This window comes from Equus caballus, chromosome 29 (genome assembly GCF_041296265.1).
Source record: "Equus caballus isolate H_3958 breed thoroughbred chromosome 29, TB-T2T, whole genome shotgun sequence".
Taxonomy (NCBI): Eukaryota; Metazoa; Chordata; class Mammalia; order Perissodactyla; family Equidae; genus Equus; species Equus caballus.
Window position 1 is genome coordinate 18416289 of NC_091712.1, and position 24351 is coordinate 18440639.

Below are 24351 nucleotides of genomic sequence, written 5' to 3' on the forward strand. Positions count from 1 at the left end.
ATTTGGGTTTGATTGAGACATGGTTAAATAACCATGAATGCAAATACCCAAAATATTAAAGGCAAATTGTTCATTTTTTTAAGGTAGCAAATTGAAAAACATTGAACAAATTGAAATACGGAAAAACTGTATCAGGAGTGGCTTAAGAAAAAAGTCTATGATGACTACACACTTTTGGAAGAGAATGTCACTCTGACAAATTCGTAGGAAATAGATAAATGTGGTTGATAGCTGTGGGTTTGGCCTGCCCCAGCATGCTCTCCCCTGCCTGTGATAAGAGCACCCGACTCTCCTTTGGGGGAACTACCTCACTCCACTCCCCGCCCCCCAGTCTGGCTCTGGAGGGGATCCAGAGACCAGCTGTGGCCAATCAGCATCTTCCATCCCGTTGGCCACAATGACTGTATTAGGGAAAGACTCAGACTCAAGAAAATCAAGCCTGGACGTTCCTCTGGAATTACTGGGAAGAGAAGCTGCCCTGGCGGGTGTGGCTATCTTCCACCACATGGTTACAGCCTGACTGAGGGCGAGCCAGCCCAAAGGAAAACAGCTGAGAGAGACCTCATTCCAATGAGCCTCTGGACCCTGAGTTACACCTGCACTTTTCAATGAGTGACCCTACAGCTACACAGAAATCACCTACACCTTTCTTTTGCTGACGTCAGTTTGACCTGGATTTGTTTCTGGCACTTGCAACTGAAGGAATTCTAATACCATAATCACTTTTCTTTAGTTTAGTTTAGGCATGTTCTTGTGTGAAGAGAGACCCTTGGGCATCACTGAGAAAACCTTCAGAGCTACTGATTTTCTAAATTATTCTAAGTTAAGTAACATCCTTGATTGACTTTCTAGTTAGTTGTGTTAATTTGAGCCCATGTGACCCAAATATTTTTCAAAGTTATGGCTAAGAATTCAATGTCAAATGAAAGACAGACATAGAAATCTCTGCTAAATGACGTTAATCTAAAAATCTGCAAAACAATATTTGAGTTACGTGAAAAATCCAGCGATATTATTTTTAGGAACAGGGCAAACATCTGGGGCACACGCTGTGTATGCAGACTTTCTGCCTGAATGCACATCTGTTCTGGAGTGCTCGCGTTTTGTCTACACATCTGGCCCTAGAGAATAACAATTTGGCTGTAGCGAAGTTCTGTCACATCGGGACTTCACACAGCGAGAGAAGGTCCTCGTGCGAGTACTGTGTGGAGGCCCGTGAAGGAATCCGTTCTCGGGGTATGAAAGATGCAAACTCAAGTAACTCACTTGGGGGCATAAGGATCGAAAATAACATCGAAGTCCTCGTCCAGCTCCACCGGGCTTCTCGGTACGGTATAGTCCACACTGCGGTAAAATTTGGCAAAGGTTTCGTCATCGTCCAGCTTCATCACCTCTTTCACAGACTTGCCAGTGACAGTGAGTACAGTTTCCTGCATCCCACCGACTATCAACAAACAAGCAAATAGACAACATAAGATTTGTGTAAAAATATTACTCCAACTACCCATCAAAATATCTTAAAAATTATTTCTCCTCTAAGTTCCAAGAGTGGAGAAAACATAACGGTGATGTCCAGGGTCCTGTGGCTGCTTCCTGGGCCTCACTTGACCTCTGATGAAAGGACTTCCTGTCCGAACAAGGCTTGTACCTGGAAGTGGTAGGAGGGCCGGAAGCTGGCCTGGCTGCACCCAAGCCCGCTGAGCATTTCTGAACTTGTTCCTTTTGCTACTGGAGGCAGAAGTAGCCTCAGCCTCATTCTAGAGCAGAGGTTGGCAAAACTTTTTCTGCAAAGGGCCACGTAGTAAGTATTTTAGGCCTTGTATGGGAGGCTATATGGCCTGTGTTGCGACTACTCAGGTCTGCTGCTGTAGTGCAGAAGCGACTACTGACAATACGTTAACAAATGCACATGACTGTGTTCCAATAAAACTTTATTTGCAAAAACCAGTGGCGAGCTAGATTCATTTGTTGACTTCTGTGCTAGATTACGATTACATATATGTAATAAACTTTGAATTGTTTAGGCAACATTCCTTGCCTTGCCAGTTTAGTTACTATATTACATTTTTATATTTCTGGTTTAAAGGCATTGTTCGTATTATTTTCAACCAGTTAGGGGTCACTGTCAATAGTGGGGACTCCCAATGCTTAATATTTGATAAGTTTCAAGTGGAATTTTTATTAAGAGATGAGGTTATTTCTACATTTTATTCTTTTATATACTTCATTGACTTTTGTATTGAAGTATTTATTTCCACATTTATTTTCCAGAATTTTCTTTTAGAAATCATTTGTAATTATAAGATATAATATCAGCTGCTACCTTACTGGAAATTGACATACGCAATTGAAAGTTCATCAGGGCCAAGATCATGTTGATTTTGTATAATAATCTGCTTTCAGGGTTAAAAGCAAAATTACCAAGTTCATGATCCTGGGTTTAGATTTGGGAACAAATGTTATTGGGGCTCCCCAATTTAGTACATTACCAAGTGAATAAGAGCTTAGTAATCTAATCAGTCTTGACCAGTAACTTCATTTTTCAAAAAGAGAACAACAAGGATAATGCTTACCGTATGAATCAGTGAAGTCAAATTAAAAGAAGACAAATTAGCTGAGGAGAAAAAGCAATAACGCTCAGGATTTAGAGATTTTGAGAGAGGAGGTTCTTTTTAGGTTTCCTTAGCTACTCAATGAAATACGAATCACAGTGTGCTATAAGCATATCATCCAAAGCTGCCCTCTGGCTTCTGGTCTGTACCTTTGTTATTCAGCCTTCTCAGAAAGGTTTCCAGCCGGTCCAACTTCAGGTCCGACTCCAACTGCATGTCTGGCCTGGCTTCGATATCTAGGCAAGTAGAGACCAGTGAGACAGTGCCACTAAGGACTCTTCTGATCATTAACCAACTGGCATATCGGGTGCCTTGGTGACTTACCTTCCAGGGGTTTGGAAACTGGCGTTGTGCCCCTTGTTTTACTGCAAATAGGGGACGCCACTGGAGTTATAGCAGTGGGGGATGCCAAACCTGCAGAACAAGCAGAGGAGCTATTTAGCATCTTGGGATCATTTCTGGAAATTCCCAAGACCTGATGGATCTCCCTGAGTCCCAAAGCAGATTTTACAACTTACAGAATTTACATACATGCATGCATGTGCACACACACGTGTGCATTTGGCAGCTACCAAGCCCACGTCGGACGACTGCAAATGTAGATAAGATTTTGTTGTTTCTAAGGACTGTAGTAGTGGAGAAGCTGACATTCCAAAACGAATGAGGAAAACATGTCCGTGACATGTGAATGGAATAAGAGAGTACGTAAGCAATCAGAGTACACTTGAACAAACGGAGCGGTGCGTTCTCAAGGCCCTTTGCGGTGGTGGAGGTAGGGAAAGAGAAAGCATATTTGCACCATCTCCCACAGAGGAAGTGGAGAATGGGCTGCGTCACAGTTGCTGCCAAGTGGCCCCCAGCACTGGAGTTTTCCTTCATGCTGAGGTGAGCAGGGACAGTATGGCCTCTGGGGGCAGCACTCAGATTGTGGTTCTCTTGGGCAATAACCCAAGGAAGCGCTAACCTTTTAGAAGAAAGACCCAGAAGAGTATACATTTAAATTGAATTGCGATCGTTGGAGGGTCCTATGCATCTTGGGTGTGGCTGGCACTGGTGTTATGCTTTCACATATATTTATCAAGAAGCAGGTGGGAATCTTTCAAAGGGCAAGTTGTAAGGAACATATGAGAGGGAAAGAAAGGAATTCCAGCACAGATTGAAGGTATCTGATTGGAACAAGAAATCTTAATAGAGACAAAGAGGAGTACGTTTTTCTAACCTAGGTAGAAGGGATTGGAAAGGGAAATAATTAGTACATTTACAAAGAACAAAATGAGATGTTAATGTTCTTCCTATTCATTTGTAATAAAAGTGAAATTGTCAGAGGGCATTGAGGCTTTAAGCAACCCTCAAGAACAACATCCAGAGACTATGTAAGTCACTATTGCTAACAAAGAAAAGTCAATAAATGAATTGCTCTGCTCCTTCCTCCCGTGAGCTGGAGGGGGATGTATCATGGCATAAAAATTTTAAGGAAAAATACTGAAATGTAGTTTAAAACTTAAGTTTTAGGTGATATTCTACATATGTACATATGTATTCTCGAAAGGTACATATGTTTGCTTGATGATGTTAATAAATTTTAAAAAATTTATTTCGATTACCAGACCTGTAAAGGGTTTATGTCAGTGAGAAAGTAAACTTTCTTGAAAGATAATAAAGATAAGTAAAATCTGGTATCACAGGCTGGGACATCACTACCTACTAAATTGCTACCTACTAAAAGGTTGCATAAGAGACATTGGAATCTGAGCTCATCAGCACAGAGGTCGTTAACTCTTAAGCTAAGGAGGCCTGACGGAAGGAACAAGGAAACCTGCCCCTCCGTGCTCTCAGGGCGCCCCCTAGGGCCGGCTCAGGCAGCAGCACGTACAAGAGCTCCCGGAGGTGGGACATCTTTCCCAGCTAGAGATGAGGATTTTCCCGTACTGGGGAAGGACATACAGATTTAAATTACACAACGTTAAAACAAACCAAAGCACTCCCCATCCCTCTTTTCAATGAATTCTACATGCAATAACCAGTCACCTGCTCTCTTTGGGAACATTTTTACATCCCTCTTACTCAAAGGCATACTTTGCATATTTTTCTTCGGGGAGAATCCCAGAATAACCACAGAAACCTTGAGGAGTACTAACTGTGACACAGAATCCAGGAATATCAAAAAGGGAGAAAATCCTGACGAGGCTATTAGGGTGAGAGGATGAAAACCAGGTACACACGTCTCAGCCACTCGCTGATACGCGGGAACTCGTGGCCATGATAAACTGAGGAGACGGGAATCTCTGTGCCTGTAGTAGACAGAGCTATTCCATTCTGCAGCGAGTGTAAACTGGATGCCATATTACTGCAAATCAAAAAGAGCTGAAGACTCCAGTGAAACACACAACCTAGTAGGTGGTAATGAATATTAGAAAACTAGGGTACAGTTTTTTCAATAGATTAAAAATACAAGAAAATTATTTCCTGAGCAAGCCTCAGAGCACCTGCTAAATAAAGAGCCTTGATTTACTCAGGAAAATGTGACAGCAAACATCCCCTAGGACAGGAACTTCTCTGGCCTAGCTCTCCAAACCTGTCTGACAGCAAGTCTCTTCCTCTGGTGTCACTGTGGACAAGGGCAGGAGTATGTGGTAGTAAGGACCGGCTTACAAATAAAATGTCATGTTTAAGATGGAAGAGGAAGAAAAGAAACCAAAGTAAAAAGTTGTCAGGATAAAAATGGGGCTAGAATTTGGAAGATTGGTGTTCTGGTTCAAGTTCTCAGCTTGAGTTCTTCTGGCCCAATGTGGACTGCAGGGTCTGCTTTTGTTAACACAGGGATAGGGCTCATGCTAAAGTAGTTAACAGGATTACGCAGTTCTGGAACTGATGGAGAAAATACTCAAAGGTTACCTCATTCTGGGAGAGTAAATTATCTTCTGTTATCCTTTGGCAATTCCAAGATGAGCTAAGAATAGACTGGGTAGAGAGGTTCTTCTACCAAGCTCTGAGTTAATCACAGTTCAGGGGTTTCCCTCCCATCCTCCCTTCCTTCTGAAAATATTTAGCATGAGCCTACAATGAGTTAGGTGCTATTTGTGAGTGAAGATCATGAAAATTTTTGAGAAAAGGGAAACACAAATCTACAAAGCTGATGACAATATAAGTTAATTCTAAGTGAATGTGAACACATCAATAAGTTAGGAAATTTGTTTTTAAATAGTAGCTTAGATAATGAAGGTATGTGCATATAGGTGACAAAGGGATCCCAAATTTTAACCATTTCTTATAGGTTATGGAGCCTCAAGCCTTTCTGGTGACTTTAAGAACCAGGTGATATGTCAGTCAATTTCATAAATCTTTGCATACAGGCTTCGCATCAGTTCCAAGAGCTCAGCTGCAGAAAAACGACCCTCTGCAGGGAAATCCCACTTCCTTGGATACATATTTGAGACGTCTCTTAACACTGATCTGGATATCCGGCTTTGTAAGCCAGAGATCTCTGGTTTGATGGAAAGGGACCCAGGAATTACCCTAAAAGGGAGAAGAGAGAAATTCCTTCATCAAGAAAGACTTCTTTGGGTTAACTAATTGCCAGATGACAAGAAAATGGAAATAACTTAAACACAACTAACGGAAAGGACTAAGATTTGTTAGCACATTTGCAATTGCTTTTGAAACCTGCGCTTAATTTCCAAATGGCTAAGTTTTGAAATGGGACTAACTGAATTATGCTTCTGACACTGAAGATGACGCTACTTATGAAGAAAAGTTTTCAGGAGGAATATCTCACGAAACATTCCCCAAAATCGTTTACACAACTTCAGTAAGGTTGAAAACTAAAGACCAGAGCTTGACTTTGTAAATTGAGGTAGCACACAGCACCCTCCCCTCCGCGCGGAGCGTGTGCGCGCCCGCCACAAGTACGCAGGCGCGCAGCACACACACGCGGACCTTTCTTCACCATTCTGCCGGCCACCGTAAACTGGGTGGAGTCGTTGGCTGCTCCTTTGCCTTTTGTCTTCCAGGCGTCTTCTCTCACGGTAATGAGGTGCTTCCTCTCTTCGATAGACATCTGGCTCTCCGGACTTTCTGTGACCCGCTGTTGATAAAGCGCACCAAGGAAAGAGGGGAGGGAAATGGTGGAGACGTGAATACGAGCCTGTAGCATTTCGCGAGCTGACAAGCGGGCGAGCGGAGAGGAGGACTACATTGTCAACACCGTCCCCATCACTGTCCTGTCCCCAGTGCGTCTGGCTTCCCCGTTCCCAGCTTGGGTTAGAGATCAGCACCCACAATACTGAAACTTTAGGTTAAAACTTTGGTTTTCTTCACTTATTTGTTTGGAACGCTAGAACGCCCAAATGATACTTTGCAAACATGACGAAAACAGCGAGCCTGTCTTCACGCTATGAACTTGACGTGGTTTTCAAGTTGTCCCGCGTCACTCATCTAAACTCAGCTGATGAGGAAATTTTATCCATCCATGCTCATAAGGAACATGGTCAATCTGGAAAATCTTACCCACCGAGTTCATAATAACATGGTCAATTACAAAGTAGGGAAGGCTGACGAGGAAGAAGGGTGTTAGAAGGAGGTTTGCTGGAACTCCGCATGCTTTTTCCTCCAGCAAGTGTTACCTGGGCAGGTAGGCAACCAGATCAGCCCGCAGACGTAACTTTAAGTCATAGTATGTGTGACATTGAGGACGAAGTGTGCTATAAGCATAACCTACATGTGTAATAACATTTCTACCTACAAAGAGCTTTCAAAAGTTTCTAATTGGGGTTCTGGAGACACCTGCTGCTTCGATTTCTAAGCCATTGGTGACACTCATTTGGCCTAAAGAGAAGCAGCTGGGGGGACTGGAGGGAGAGCAGGGAAGGAGAAGGAGCTGAGGACAGGACTGGGACAGAGTGATGCGGCTGAGGTGGGAGGACGAGGAGCGGGAGGAGGCAGAGCACAGGGCTCTGGGCACTCAGGGCAGTGAGGGGAAGGAGCTGGGGGGAGGAATGGGGTGATGGGGGAGGAATGGGGTGATGCGGGAGGCCCTTAAATGTTAGCAGGACAGCTTGCTTTCTCTCCTCCTTCAGGCCATCCCTCCTTTCACTACAAAATCCCTCTGTGGGGGGTGGGGGGCGGGGAGGGGCATGGGACAGGAGGAGAAGTGGGGAGAGGGGCAGGTGCTGTGGGAGCTAGTATTGAAGAAGGAAGAGAGGAAAAGCATCCTTTCCAGGGCAGAAAGAGCCTCCCTCGGATGTCCACCTCCAGGTCCTTCCTACAAAACGGGCTCTAAAGATGGCGATGGTCATCAGGCAGCAGTGGGGGCTGGGGGTGGAGGGAAGAAAGGAGAGAGGAGTGGGGGAGGCAGCAGAGGCCCACAATTGGTGGACCTGGTCAAGGGCACATGAGCGTGTCCTGTCGATTATGGCAACTTTTCCATGTGTTTTAAATTTTATCAAAATAAAAAAATTATCAAAAAATTTAAAAATTCTTTCCGTTAGCCTTCACACTCATGATTGGTGAGACGACCCTAATTCCAAGGAACTCTCTGAACCACATGCCCTTATGAAACAAACTGTTAGGCTGACTTGCCAGGAAGACCTCATGGAAACTCAAAAAAGAGAGTATGTTTTCTTTGAAAATGAAGTTTCAAGAGTGAATTTTAATCAAATCAATATGGCTTTAAGCACTTGGCTTAAAATATTTTGAAAAAGCGTATAAAGTGCCAAGAAAGTTTGCTTCTCCAAAGATCCAGACATCACTAGTTCTATGGTGAACTCAGTGACACATCTCCAAAGCCCTGGGTGTGCCAGTGGGATGTGGCTAATGATTCAGAAAAATGGCATCCCCGAATCAACCATTCCGTCTCCCAAAGCACCGGATTCCCCTGGACCTCCCGCAAGAACCTGATGGATATGAGCCCTGGCATCATACAGCTGTTTTAGGATTTAATGCTGCCAGTAGTTTGCCAGATCTCTAAGGAGGAGTATTTTTTTGACTCCTCTCTAAATGATAATATTAAACATAAAGGTTTTTGCTTCTCTAGAAGTTTCACTTTAACTTCGCTCCTTAGTAGGTTGGTTTAGGGCCCTCTAATTCCCCTATCTGACTTTAGACGGCTCTATAATGGGGGAAGGAATAGACAGCTTATTTATTCACTGAAGAAATTAATAAAACCTATCACAAGTTGCTATTAAATTTTAGAACTCAAAATATGAAAACAAGATGGACCAGTGAGATCTTTTCCATTGACTTTTTTTTTTAGCTTAAAACTTCATTATTGTCCTGTTTTGGTCTTCTAAGTTTTTCTTTCCTCATTTAGAGGAGGACATAATCCATATTATGATAAGTATTGTGTCATTTTCCAGGTTTATCCAGGTTTAGCTGATGATGTTTAAGTTTGGCCAGAACAGTGAGAGTTGGGGCAGAATATGAATGGAAGCCCTGCCCCATCCATCCATCACGCTTCCAATAGCAATCCCATGAAGGGGGAGAGATGGAGGGAGAGGGGAGGGAATAAGAGAGAGAGAGGCGGGCGGGGGGGGGGGGGGAGTGTGTGTGTGTGTGTGTGTAGAAGGCATGAAGAGTTGGGAAGAGAGACGGGTCTCAGGTGGACAGAGCCTTGGTAGGACGCAGCTGGAAAGTGTGACGAGGATCAGTCTGCAAGAATGTTTTCAGGTTACCACATTGTTACTGATGGCTTTGCCTCTCTACACCTACTGAGAAATCATTGTGCAAATCTCACCAAAAACTTCTGACACAGGAGGTGATACAAGAGAAAGCAGAACTGACATGTCTTACTAGGATTCACGCAGACTTAAGGGTAAAATTCTTCCCCAACTGGAGCGCTTGATGGATAGAAAAGATCGTGATCTGGCTTTTAAATTTTTATCTAACTCACATCTAGTTAAACTAAATTATAGGAAGAAATAATAAGTAATAGAAATAAAGCAAATGACAAATCAGTACTTCTCAATTTTCAAAAATGCTGTCACCATTTAGAATTCTGGGGACTGTTAAAGAAATTTAGCTTTGCCCCACCCTTAAGTGATTTCAGGCCACTGTCAGTGCACGCTGCCTCAAGTGGCCTGAACAAACCATGAAACAAGATCTCAACGAGGCGTAGAACTCAAAGTAACCATAATCTGGTCTTGTGACCATTTACCAGCAACTAAGATGAAAGTAGAAGAATAATAAAGGAAAATCTTATTTTGGTACAGCCCTGAGGCATGCGAGGAAGAAGAAAATGTATATTAAAGCCTGACAGAGAGAAAAACAGTCCATTTAGACAGAGCTGGTGTGCCGTTTGCTCTATTTTCTTCTCTGAGCCTCTGCATTATTGCATATTGATTTTAGGACTGCTGGAGGAAAGGATTCTCCAAGAACACTGGTGTGCCAGTGCCACATAACTGGTATATAAGATGTTTATCTAGGAAAATGCTCAAGAAGTAAAAATATAGGATTTTTAAAGCCATTTTAATTTTGAATGGATAAAACACAGATGGCCTCTGGTAAATGCTACTTTTATTTAAACTTAAAAATATATGGAGAGATATTCCATGTTCATGGATTGGAAGATGCAATATTGTTAAGATGTCATTTCTTTCCAACTTGATCTATAGATTTGGTGCAATTCCAATCAAAATACCAGCAAGTCATTTTGTGGATATTGATGAACTGATTCTAAAGTTTATATGGACAGGCAAAAGACCCAGAGGAGCCAACACAATATTGAAGGAGAACGAAGTCAGAGGACTGACACTACCCGACTTCCAGACTTACTGTAAAGCTACAGGAATCAAGACAGTGTGGTACTGACAAAAAAAAAAAAAAAAAAGACAAACAGATCAACAGAACAGCATAGAGAGCCAGAAATAGACCTACTCAAATATACTCAGCTAATCTTTGAAAGGAGCGAAGGCAATACAGTGGAGAAAAGATAGTCTTTTCAACAAATGGTGCTGGAATAATGATATCTGCATGCAAAGAAAAAAAAAAAAAGAAAAAGAAAAAAGAAAAGAAAGAGAAAAAAAGAAAGAAAGAAAAAGAACCTAGCCACAGACTTAACACCCTTTACAAAAACTGACTCAAAATGTATCATAGATCTAAATGGAAATACAAAACTATACAATTTGTAGAAGAAAATCTAGATGACCTTGGGTTCAGTGGTGACTTCTTAGATACAACACTAAAGGCATGATCTGTGAAAGAAATGATTGATAAACTGGACTTCATTGACATTAAAAACTTTTGCTTGCTGAAAGACACTGTCAAGAGAATGAGGAGAAAAGCCACAGACTGGGAGAAAATATTTGCAAAAGACACATCTGATAAAGAACTGTTATCCAAAGTATAAAAAGAAGTCTTAAAACTCAACGATAAGAAAACAAATGACCAATTAAAAAATGGGCAAAAGATCTGAACATATTTCTCACCAAAGAAGGTATACACATGGCAAGTAAGCAAATGAAAAGATGCTCAACATCCTCTGTCAGCAGGGAAATGCAAATTAAAACAACAACGAGATTGTTGTTGCTTTGCAAGACAATGAGATCGCTACACACCTATTAGAATGGCAAAAATCCAAAACAGCGACTGCTGGCGAGGATGTGGAGCAGTAAGAACTCTCGTTCATTGCTGTTGGGAATGCAAAATGGTGCAGCCACTTTGCAATACAGTTTGGCAGCTTCTTACAAAACTAAACATACTCTTACTACATGATCCAGCAATCCTGCTCCTTGGTATTTACTCAGAGGAGTTGAAAAGTTATAGCTATACCAAAACTTACATATGGATATTTATAGCAGCTTTCTTCGTTATTGCCAGAACGTGGAAGCAACCAAGATGTCCTGAGTAAGCAAATGGATAAATAAACTGTGGTACATCCAGATAAAGCAATATTATTCAGCACTGAATAGAAATGAGCTATCAAGTCATGAAAAGACATGGTGGAGCCTTAAATGCATATTACTAAGTGAAAGACGCCAATCTGAAAAGGCTGCTTACTGAATGAATCCAACTATATGACAATCTGGCAAAGGCAGAACTATGGAGACAGTCAAAAGATCAGTGGTTGCCAGGGTTTGCCGGGGAGGTAGGGATGAACAGGTGAAGCACAGAGGACTTCCTGGGCAGTGAAACTATTCTGTATGCTACCATAATGATGGATACATGCCGTTATACATTTGTCAAAATCCAGAGTGTGTACAACACCGAGAGTGAACCCAAATGTGAACTACAGATGTTGGGGGATAATGAGGGATCAGTGTAGGTTCATCAGTTTTAACAAATGTACCAGTCTGGTGTGGGATGTTGATAGAACGGAAGGCAGTGTGTGTGGCTGGGCAGGAGGTACGTGGGAAATCTCTGAATTTCTGCTCAATTTTGCTGTGAACCTAAAACTGCTCTAAAAAATAAAAGCCATAAAAAATATACATACATGTAATGTATATAAAACTTATATTTAAAGAGTTCGATAATATATCTTTTCTTTTAAAGTTTAATATTGACTTATTTAGAAGAAACAACAACTCATTTCTCCCCTTAGCGATGGGAGAGCAGGCTTGCTCCAGCTCCCAGCCTCATTCTCAGGGTGGACACTGACTGGCCATGTGGGCTGGGCTCTCACGGACCAGCACGCCTAACTTCAGAGGAAAGGAGTCAGAGAGAGTGAGGGAAGAGGCCGCCTTAGGGAGAAGGAATGGGAGTTGCCATTAGTGAAGATGCGAGATGAAGACAGGAGGGCCCACCAGATGTCTCTCTCGCTGGCAGCACTCTGTTGATTTCATATTCAAAATCCCGCGCCTCTCCCTCAAATACCTGTTTTGTCACTACCAGTCCTAAGGGAACAGTTTTTAGTTAGAGGCCACCTTAGGGGTGATAAAGTCCCAGTCCGGAGGAGGAGACCGAGGCCCTAAGAGGGAAGTGACTGGGCACTGGGATTCATGGCAAAGTGGATGCAGGCACGTTTCATAGCTATTTTGACACCAGGGATGTTCCAAGGGGAATACAAACAATCACTGACATTTTCAACTTTAAAAATTATCGCATATTCTGCACCAAGAGGGTCACTCAGCCCCCTCTGGGGTGGCATTCAGACGGGGGCAGTGTGGATGGAGGGTAAGGGCCAGGAGGTCTGTGGTTTTTCATTTAAACAGAGCCACTGCAACCAGCTCACGTCAGCCCAGCTCTTCTGTGCTGCCCCCCACACCCCAAACTGCCTCCACCCTATCTGCCCCCTTCATCGAGCTGAGCAAGGGGACGTCGCCACTGCGCTGGAGCAAGGACCACTTGGGGGTATTTCTTGGGCTCCTGACTCAACTTAGGATGTTGAGCTTGGAGGTTAAAAGGGAAATTTTCCTCTTAAACCAGTTTCATGGCTATGAGGCGAATTAATACCATTGGCTCTACCTAAAAGTCTGGAGCCAAGGAGGCGATGTGTGGGACTGACTCTAACTACATGGAGAATGGCTTACACACACACACACACAAATGCAGCAGAGGAGTTTCTTCCCAAATGAAACAAATTCTTCCTGCTGCTCAGAAATTGCAATGAGGCTTAACACACAGAGGCTGTTCCTCACCTGATTAACAGATACAAAAGACAGGTATTTATGGGCAGCAGGTATAGCAGGAGAATAAGTAGAAGCATACACAGGTTCCTATAGAGCAAAGCAAGAGGATTAGAGGTGAGGAGAGAAGATTGACCGGAGCAGGGTGGGGAAGGAGAGAGACCAAAACAATGAATTCTCTGACGGAATGTTAATTTACTCATTGCAATTTCAGTTCTCTTTTCAAGAGAGTCTTTCCTATTTGATTATTCTTTTAGAATGCTAAATAAATCCACACAAGCACAGTAAATATACCTGAGTCAGCTTTGTGCAGTAATTAAATGAGTTAATGGCATGATTACTGCAATTTATATAAAATATCCAGTTACAGAAAGGGGAACCATGTCTTTCATTGACAGTTTGAATATTTAACATAAAACATCTTCTTTAAAGCCTTTAAAGTTTTTTCATTACATGATTTTAAAAAAAATGTAAGGAAACAGGATAATTCTCCTCTCTGGATAAAGGTGGCATTTCGCCTTGGGATAAACACCGAGCAGAGAGGACAGCCAAGGGAACCATCGAGGATGAGAATTACACGTGGCCAGGTGTCACTGGCTACAATGTAGAGGACACCTATGTTAGCGTCAGGCTTACCCAAAGCAGATTAGAAATGGCACTATCATCTGTAAATCCTCCTTCTTCCTACAGGTTAAAACAAATAGGAATCATTGCAGAGTGTCGAAAGAGCAGGGTCGAGTTAGGGTGTCACAATCATTTTCAGGTAGTCTGTGCCCGGTTCAGTGAAAGCATGCACATGCCCACACGATGCGGTGTGGCACACACACCAGGAGAACTCATCCCTGGTCAACGGGATGATAAGCTTCAGTCTGGAGCTCATCCCATCAGCCTTTCTCTCTCTCCTATCCTTGCTCCTAAAATTGACTTCCTTCTCCTGAATTGTGATTTGGAATTTCAACGACAGCAGGCAGTTTGAACATGAATGTGGCTGATTCATCTTCCTTGAATTTTCAAGGACTCATTCTGGGGACATCATAGATCTTAGCTTGATTCACTGACCTGATACTGCTGAGCACAGCAGGTATCAAATCCTAACCTACGACTCAGAAGTAGAAAGGGAGCTGTAAAGGCAAACCCTATAAAGGATTTTGACTTCCTGGAAAAGTCTGATATTCTGGATGATTATCTTCAAAGGGTATGGGAATGCCTGTACATGCCTTATTGTTGAATACGCCAAAATGGGGTTGGAATTTAAATAATAATTTGGCGAAAATAAATAATTGCAACCTAGTTGTAACAGAAAGACCCCTTGCCAAATCACTTCTTTAAAACCTTGCGTCATTTCATTTCTCTCAGTCTTTAGATGGAATGAGTTACTCTGGAGGAAACTGTCCACAGGTCATGCTCAAGTGCACGCACTCCACACGGTGTGAACCACGCCAAATCTACAAACCAAATGGCTTTCCCATCTTTAGAACTAATTTTATACGCTACACAAGCAAAATGTTTGTCAGGTAAGCACTGCCCTAGATTAAACCAAGAACAGAAGCAAGGAGAGAGAAGAAAAGAAGTCGTCAAGGGAGAGAGAGGGCGAGGAGAAAGAACCCAAATGATTTACCACAGGAAAAGAGAGAGTCAGCTAGGTAACTGATTAGTGCTCTTACGGTCCAAATCATCAATCTTAATTTTGGGGGATAAATTTAAAAGGCAAGGAACTGCTGTGCAGTTGCATATTCCCTGAGACATGACTGATCTTTAGTAGGGAAAGGAAAACTCTTAGTTTCCCAAATCTATTCATGGGCCAAGAGAATATTTTCTTACCATGTAGGACCCAAAATGAGATGTTGGTTAAAACACCACAAATCTGTTTTGTTTTGGGACAAATCCTTTGACAGAAACAAAACAGTTACAGATTTTCAAGGCTTCCTTTATATATTTTTTAATGTGGCTACTAGACAATCTAAAATTACTTATGTGGCTCACATTATATTTTTATTGGACAGCATGGATTTTCACAGGGGCAATGGAAGTGATTTATATCAAGTCTGTCTCTATTTCCTGCCTCCTCTGCTTTCCCACGGCTGCAACTCACAGGACCGTGCTCACCACACACAAAAGCTTGAGGAGGACAAGCTGTAAAATGTCTGATAACCATGAACATGGTTTGCTGAATTCAGAAATTGTGCAGGAAGTGATGACCTGACTGCAAAACCACCTCCTTTCCACCTCGGTGGAAAAGATGGAAGGTTCCGGAGCATGTTTCCCTGAGCAGCTCTCGATCAGCAAGTCTGCATCCAGTGCATGCAGCAAGATCCCACGTGCATGCACCATGTGTCACGAATGTCTTTCCTTCTCCAGGGCGGCATTCGGACCCCCAGCAAGCAGTGGCATTTCTCCAGCACTCCTCCTCAGCTATGTGGGGAGTGTCTTAAGACAGACCAGGTGTAAGGCACCTCACCTACCTCCTCCGAGCACAGGGAAGGTGTGACTGAAATATACAGCGGGCCCTTGGGAAGAAATGAAGCCAAGGGCTTATCAGAGGCCATGTGAAACCCACTTGACCTCAAGAGAACTTGACATTTCCCAATGTCTGCTACTAACGCCTAAAATAGACAGGCTTATTTTAACTTCAAAGAGCTGATTGTCTCGGGCCAAAGGGAACTAGGTCACTGAGGAGGAGCAGGAAGAGTGAGTTCACTATTGCTGCAGAATCTGCAGCTTCCATTAGGCCGAGGGACATCATTCCACACTCAAGCCCGGCCATGCTGAGTCCCTGCTTCCTTCCCCCACCAGGGGCACCTGCAGACAGCTTCTCGCATTTCTTCCCTTCCAAAAATCTTAGCCGCGTGTTAAGGCATTCAGATCTCATCCTCTATGCACAGCTTTCTGGTTTCCACAGCTTCAAAGAATCCCTCAGTCTTCTTAGGGATCCCTCCACTATTCATGAGGCATCTATCTAGCTTTGTGCTTTGTAGCTTGATTTTAATTCTCACCTGTCAGCTCCTAAGTCTTCTTTGCATCTTCCAAAATGACCAACAAGAGGTAAGAGTTAAAGTTATTTTTGAACCAATGATTTCAAGACCCTTTCACATAAAGTTTGTGGGTAATGGGGATAATGAGGGACCCACTTCACTTTAACTTCAAGATCTCATTCTTGAAATCCAAATTCCACACATACACTTTTTAATATCCAATTATATTTAAGAACTTTACAAATGGCTGAGAATTAAATGTCTTTAGTCATTATCTTTAACATCATGTATGTCTCAAAATAGAGAATTCAAATGGCTGTTCTGATTTAACCTATGAAGACACAGAACCCCCACATAAAAGTGTCAGAACTCCCGCCTCACAGTCTTCTGTGCATCCCTTTTTATGTAAGTTTCTTAACGCATAAAGATTACATTCATAGTCTCTCTCTTCTACAGATGCTCAAGTTGTCTTAGAACTAGAAAGAGTGATCAAAAGATGGAGGTATTTTTTTTTCTCTTTTGTTTGAAGACTTTTGATCCTAGAGGTTGACCAGTGGATGGGTCACAGGTGTCCATGTTGCTTCCAGCCAGCAAGGACATGTGCAATCACAGGGCCGAACAGCAGGAAAGTCACCATCAGCCCTGAAAGTGTGCACTCACTGGTCAAAAGCTGGTCATCATTACATTAGTAATTTAACATGTCATCAACACTTTTGCATTTGAAATGCTTGCCAGTATTGATAACAATGTATTCCTTAATTTTAGTTAAACTTGTACATAGTTTATTTATTTTTCTTTTGAGGAAGATTAGCCCTGAGCTAACATCTGCCGCCAATCCTCCTCTTTTTGCTGAGGAAGATTGGCTCTGAACTAACATACATGCCCATCTTCCTCTACTTTATATGTGGGACGCCTGACACAGCATGGCTTGATAAGCAGTGTGTAGGTCCACACCCAGGATCCAAACCAGCAAACCACGGGCCACTGAAGTGGAGTGCACAAACTTCACTGCTACACCACTGGCTGGCCGCTAAACCTGTAACATATTTTGCTGTACATTCTCAATAAAAGCATACTTGCTCATTGTGAAACATGCTGACAATGATGATCACTGACCACAATTATGTCCTTACTTTGTATACTTGGGTTTTAAATCTCAGCATCAGATTTAAGTCTGTATTTTATATGCAACTTATGAACTGTGAGTGGTCAATTAAAGTTTTTCATTATAAAGGCTTTAATAACATTGTAAAGTGGAACTTCATTTAAGAAGGTTTTAAACTGAAGTAAAGTACACACTTCAAACCTGAGCAGCTTGCTTGCTGATGCATTATGTATGTGGCACTGTTGCCAGTTCCATAACATTTCGAGACTTCACCTTTGATCAGCTCAGGAGCTGTGACAGGCCTGAAGTGTGTACCCTAGCAGCAGGGAGGTGCTAACGCTCAGAGCTGGAATAGTTAGGTCATGCACGCTGCCATCTGACGCTTCCACGCGCGGTGTTAGTCAGAATGCTTTTTCCTCCCATGGAAAGCGTTACCTTCTTCTTGAGTGACTGTTCCACTTCTTGGATGTGCAGGCTGCTGCTGACAGATGCTTTGCCGTACTCCTGCTTTCTGGAAAGTCTGTTTTTCCAGTCTTCCTCACCACTTTTCTTCAACAGTGCTAATCTAAGGGGAAAACAGGCCAACCAAAATGAGCTCAGCGCCAAACTCTTACTTGTAACAGAACCATAATTCAGGTAAGTTAGAAGTCTTTGGCCAATAAATGACCACAGCTACCTAATTTGAATCTTTTTGAGTTTTGTTTATTCTGAAAAAAGTATGTCTGGAAAAATAATATAGGAGTCCTTTACCAAGATGGTCCCAAAAATCTTAAGTTTATTGAAAAGCAAAGCTGAAATCTGTTTTGCCAAATAAAAGACGCATCATAATTCCACCAAAGAAATCTATTTATTCCTGGCCCCTGGGCTGAGAGCAGGAGAGGAACCATGCCCAGAGGGCAATGTCTTCTAGTGACGCCTTCTGGTCATTTGATGAAATAACACTTAATGACTAAAGCTGGATAGTACTTATTTGCAGAAAATATAACAGAAATGGGTTTAAAAACATAACGCTATAAAAATCTGACCATCAGGGGCCGGCCCCGTGGCTGAGCAGTTAAAGTCCATGTGCTCCGCTTCGGTGGCTTGGGTTCGCGGGTTTGGATCCCGAGTGCGGACTTACTCTGCTCATCAGCCATGCTATGGAGGCATCCCACGTACAAAAAATAGAGGAAGATTGGCACAGATGTTAGCTTAGGGCAAATCTTCCTCAAGCAAAAAAAAAAAAAAAAAAGGAAGATTGGCAACGGATGTTAGTTCAAGGCAAATCTTCCTCAGCAAAAAAACCACTGACCATCTCTTAATATCATACCTTTCAATCAAAGGCAAGAGATGATGTTTAATATTGTTTCTCTTCCTATATCCTAAGCCCTGTTCTTTTATTCCAGGTGAACTTGGTCCTTCCAATCTATCTTCTTAATACAGAAACTATTCTCTACAAACCCATTTTTAAAAATTATTACTTCAGCTTCCCTCAGGGGAAAGCGATCTACAAAAAAAGAATCTAATTAATGGGGACTTTTGCCTAACCTACTTTAGTTCAACTGTGGTGTGACTTGATATAAAGTCGTTTGGATATTATTGTCTGTGAAAGGTGATTTTCGTGAACATGAGGCTGTCTCACAATAATGAGCGCAGAAGTATTAGGCATGTAAGTTGGACAAACAGACAAAAGATAAAAAGCAAAAAAGGGTGATCATTAAACTCATTTGACTCGATGCTCAAACAATTTCAAGATTAGGAAAAAAATGACTGTGCCCTTTCCGTCTCTGGTAGCCTGCCAGGCCAGGTCTTTTCAACATCATTAATGCAGGTCCAGAAACAGTGTATTTTTAAGCAGCACATCAGCTCTAGTTTGGCTGTCAACTCCTGTCAGCCTGGTCTCCTCTCCTCGCTGGTCATATTGGGAACTGAACTGTGGGCCTTCTAATAAGTTTCCTGACTCCATCAAATATCTGACTTAGAGATGGGGTAAAATACAGCATACTACATGATAAAAGACTTGTTAAGGAAATAAGAAAAATTTTGCTGTACTTCAATTAGAATCCACGTACACCGACAAATTTATACATAATCATACCTTATACTAGTCTGTTCATTCAGTCAAATAATAGAAAGCAAGCCATGAGGAAAAGAACTCCCCAAAGAGGGCAGGAGCTGTCAATTCTGGACCCAACCCCTTCCTCCATCTCTTTTCCTTCTCTTCCTTTCTGCTGTGTGACAGCAGAGAAGACTTCTAATGCTCATCCTATAAAACTGGTATAATGCCACCTTATCTATCTGTGATATGGTGATTTTTAATAAGTGATATATATTTGATCTTCACCCCCTTTCCTGGCACAGAGCTCCTAAAACCCTTGGAATTTCAAAGTGATGAGAGTGATAAAGGGGTCTTATTATATTAATGAGGTGACCTTTGGAAGCACTGAAGGATGGGGGCTGCTTGCCAGGGGAGCCAACCATGTGATTGGAGGGGGAGAGAGGCTGGAGATTGATTAAATTATCGACCATTGGCAACTGAACTTAATTGTGCCTATATAATGAAGCCTCCATAAAAAACCCCAAAGGACAAGGTTGAGAGAGCTCTCAGGTTGGTGGACACGTGGAGGTTTGGGGAGAATGGTGCGCTCAGAGAGAGCATGGAAGCTCCACGCCCTTTCCCCAGGCCTTGCCCTGTGCGTCTCTTCCATCTGGCTGTTCCCGAGTTACAGCCTTGTATAATAAACTGGGGATCTAGTAAATGAAATGTTTCTCTGAGTTCTGTGAGCTGCCCTAGCAAATTAATCAAACCCAAGGAGGGGTCACTGGAGCCTCCAATCCATAGCCAGTCAGTCAGAAGCACAGGTGACAACCTGGACTTGCGACTGGAGTCTACAGGGAGTGCGGGCAGCGAGGGGCCCGTTTTGTAGGACTGAGCCTTTAACCTGTGGCATCTGACGCTGTCTCTGGGTATCACATCTGAATGTGAGAATGACTAAGAGTTATCTCTTCTCTAGTTATTCTGAATGAGTCAGTTTTATTCTAATAAGAAAAAATAATCTAATAAAATCAACTCATGAAAAGAAATAATTAGTATTTCCATGCTGCAGAAGAGCTTTCAAAGGTTTCAAAATGTCTGTAGATGTGACTTTCAAAACGTAAGCACACCAGTACTTTTCCACCAAATGAAGATGTCCTTCCAGTTCATCATCCGGTGACGAGACACGCACGGCGTCCACATTCTCCTTGCCAACTGGCCCCAGAACCAGCTCTGCCTCTTGCTTCACCTTTGACCCAGACCAGTAGCTATGCACTTTGGCCATCGACCTCTTTAGTCATATTGGATTCCAAATGATGTGAGAAAATTAAAGGAAATCGAATTCATCCTCGTGAGTTGGATTTATTAAAAATAACGTGCTACAGTCTTTGAGGACATTCTCAAAAAGAAGTTCCCAAATGATTGGAGCAATGACAACAGTATCTAAATAATCACATGGTTTCCTTGGGGGCTGCTAGGAGGAATGTAAAACTGATTTAGAAAACAACAAATGTCGACTCTCTAATCACTTTACAGCCTACCTCCTACCCTGTGGATCTGTACAGCAACCTCTAAGAAACTGGATATCGTTATTCCCAATGGGCCGGACGAGGCATGGGGGCAGCCCCAGGCCCAGGATTTTATTAACCGAGGTCACATCACACGTCAGCAGGGCAGGAGATTGGGTCCCAGCCCAGGCCTGCCCTGCTCCCAGCGCATGGCTCGTCTCACTACCTCAGTGTGTTAGCTGACCAGACACATTTTTGCCCTAATGTTTTAGGAACTGCACCGTATTCTGGCTTCTTAGGTCCCCCCGCCCCACCCCTGGGATGGCCTTCAAAGAAACCCCCATCCCCAAACCCTGAAATCTTACTTCTGGATGTGTCAGCAGGGTCATCACCAGGGACTTCCAAAGACTACAGAGGAAGTGAAATAATATGGAAGAAACGGCTTCCATTGAGCCACAAGGCACTTGGACCCAGCCCTAGCCCACAGAGTGCAAAGGCTGGACAACTTGAAAATAACACGCCCTGGAACTTACACGCGTTATTCCTGTCCCTTTAGATTTCCTTCCTGGTGTTCAACATGCTGAGGAGGGCAGCAGACCTTTCCAAGGGCAAGCTCTCCTCCCGCCGGCCCATGACCCTCCTGACTCCCTGCAGACCACCGTGCACAGAGAGGGCCAGGAGCACAGTGGCTGGTCCTACACATGCCATCAATCATGCCTATGCGATGCAAACAGCTGCCGGCACTTTGACCAGCCGCCCAGTCGGAGCGCTGCGTGCAGGGCTGTGCTGCTGAGAGCTAGGCGTCTGCTCAGTCTGAGGCTGCCAACTCAGGGAGCGGCATGGCGGTAGCTGGTTAACCCCAAGGCCTGGCTCGGGGCCTCTGGGCCCTGTGCTGGCTGGGCTGCCCGGGGGAACGGCTACCCTCCGCCACAGCCCACATTTCTTCAGCAGGGACACCGGCCTACGAGGGCCAGGTCAGTGGACTGATGGGAGAGCCCTGCCTGATGAGAACAAGTTCTGGCAGTCAGGGCCGGGTCAAATACGGGACAGGCAAACCACGCACCCCTCCTCTTCACGTTTTTTTCTTCTGTTTCCTCATTTCATAGAATCCCAGGCACCACACAGACTTCAGATTGGGCTGAAGAGGACTTACTGATGTAAGTGTTTATATCAGATCTTGGCCTCGGCTAGTTTGCAGGCTGGGGGAGTGAACTAATATGTCTTCTCAATGTGGACAAATCAAAGATCAGAAAAAGAGGCTGCAAAGGGAAATGACACCTCTCTCCCTAATTCTTACATAAATCGGGGGGCCTTCCGGGGGCTGAAATCTCCCAGCTTCAAGGTAGGAACCGCAAGTCTGTTGGGGAAGCATGGACATAGCCTCTGGCTGGGTGGAGAGCACAGCGTGGATGGGGAGGCTGCAGGGAGCCAGGAAGGACCCTCCTGGCCCCCAATGGCAGAATTCTGCAGGCTGCCGAGAGGCTGGGGGCAGATTCTTCGACATTTCCAGGGAGTTCAACTAAGTCCTTACACTCCATCAATTTCCCAGTGAAAGGATGGCTTTTTTGGCCTTTTTTAGTAATCTTCTCCCCCAAATATGAAAGCACAAGATTCAGTTGTTTTAGCAATTGTGGAAATAACATTTCTAAAGGCCTAGTACGCTTTTAAAGAGATACCAAAGTTTTACTCCTAAATAACATAAAATTCATTTGATTTAGAACTCATTTCAAAAAGTACCCAAGCAGGGATAATTTAAACTCGAATCATTTAGGCAGTTATGAAACAGTGATGTCATTAATCCAGGGGAAAAGGCAGATTGCAACCTAAGTTTTATGCTAGTTATGGTTCAAACTTGACATCCTAGATGTCAGAAAAGATGGAAAAAGAAAAGGAACTTTTAGATCTGTTGCCTTGAGCAGCAAACATATTCTAAAAGAGAAACCTATTGAGGATTTCCTGTAATTTCTTCGTTGCTACACTTTTCTAAGACTTAGTTTATCCAGACGAAATGGGGATACTGCTGCCTCCCCCTAAGGGCTGTCTCCAGCACTAAATAAGGCGATACACGAGAAATGCTGAGGGCAAGACAGGATGCTGGCCGGTCCCCAGTATGGAGGACTCAACAGCGCAAGTCTTGAGCAGGAGAGAGATGGCACACAAGCCTGGGCAAGGCAGAGTCACATCCTCTGGGCTGCAGCTGTTTAGAAGAAATGGTGAAGGTAGCCTGCAAAGTCCAGTCTCTATTTCCTAGTCTGAAAGGCGAAAGTGAATGAAATGTGAAACAAGCCACACAAAGAACACGTAAATTGAACGAATTAATACAAGAGTAGGGCGAAATCCTTCTCACATTACTGTTGAGCTAAAATTTCTGCCCTCTTATCAATTTCTCCTGATGAGAAGAAATGTTAGCTGCTGAAATGCTAATGTGAACACTGCATTCTGGCCACATGTGTCAGGGGGAACTGGAGACCAGCCCTGGGGTCTGCTCTAGTCTTCACATTGCCCTAGTGACCACTGCAACTAAACGAGCCAGTCAGAGGAGGTTAGAATAAGGTTTAAAAGTTCTATTTTATGTCACCTCAAAAGGGAAATGTAAACCCCAAATATAATTGGCCCTCTGGATCCACGGTTCCACATCTGCGGATTCAACCAACTGCAGGTAGAAACGCTTAGGATCCTTGCACCTGTACTGAACATGTACATACTTTTTTTTCTTGTCATTATTCCCTAAAAAATACAGCATGACAACTATTTACATAGAATTTACACTGGATTAGGCATTATAAGTCATGTAGGCAGGATTTAAGTATAGGAGAGGGGTCCTGGACCTAACTGCCCCTCAGACACTTAGGGACAGGGACAACTGTAAATATATGAATCGCATTCTTATTTTAAATAGGCCAAGTTTCATGATCTCATCTTAATAAAAGGGAGGGATTACGAGCCCCGCTTAGGGAAAAGCTATCACAGATGGATTGTGAAGATACGTAGTTTTGTTATTTCAGCCAAGTACAAATGAAAGTACTATCAGGATAACAGGGAAAGATCACTGGCAATATATTTTGTATGAGCATAATTTATCACAAACAGAGGTGCTAAATAAAGCGTGCTCATCCTTTTTTAAGCGTATATTTTAACAATTAAACTGAATAGCCGAATAGTTATCAAGGCTTCCGTAATCATGGTTCTGACAGACTGCATTCAGAAGCTTCTTGGAGGCTGTGAGAAGTTGTCTCCCACCAGCAGAAGGTACGCATGCACACACAGTCGATTCTGAACATGCTTCCAGCAGTTCAGAGAAACCTTACAGCCATCCTTGAACTCCTCAGACATCCACAAAGCTCGGGTTATAAAGCTGTGCCTTTAAGGCATCTCACATTTTTTTAAATGAGAATTTATAATAAAATTTAAGCTGCTTCCAGAAAGATACAAATAAACTAAAATTCACTAAAAACAGGCAAGTAAATCAAGAATTATTGCACAGTAGGTAAACATAAAACTTCTTCGTCAAAAGGTCTAAGTGACAACAGACAGAATATGCTCAAAGATGGAGAATCTCCCTTAAAAGCCTCTAAAAGAAGAGG

At 43.0% G+C, this 24351-nt stretch overlaps 1 protein-coding gene across 50 annotated transcripts in view; it reads right to left on the reverse strand.

Moving 5' to 3' along the window:
- Positions 1 to 24351, reverse strand: part of SVIL (supervillin) — a 224100-nt gene that overhangs the window by 29518 nt on the left and 170231 nt on the right. For 23 of the 50 annotated variants that reach the window (XM_070255536.1, XM_070255539.1, XM_070255497.1 and 20 more), the window contains 8 exons: positions 17681 to 17810; positions 15631 to 15675; positions 13805 to 13852; positions 13181 to 13258; positions 6549 to 6696; positions 2937 to 3026; positions 2762 to 2848; positions 1267 to 1444 (listed from right to left, as the gene is read on the reverse strand). In XM_070255536.1, coding sequence (XP_070111637.1) covers positions 1267 to 1444; positions 2762 to 2848; positions 2937 to 3026; positions 6549 to 6696; positions 13181 to 13258; positions 13805 to 13852; positions 15631 to 15675; positions 17681 to 17810 — 804 coding nt within the window. The remainder of the gene's footprint in view (positions 1 to 1266; positions 1445 to 2761; positions 2849 to 2936; positions 3027 to 6548; positions 6697 to 13180; positions 13259 to 13804; positions 13853 to 15630; positions 15676 to 17680; positions 17811 to 24351) is intronic. The other 27 variants (XM_070255541.1, XM_070255525.1, XM_070255540.1 and 24 more) reach the window with 6 other exon arrangements.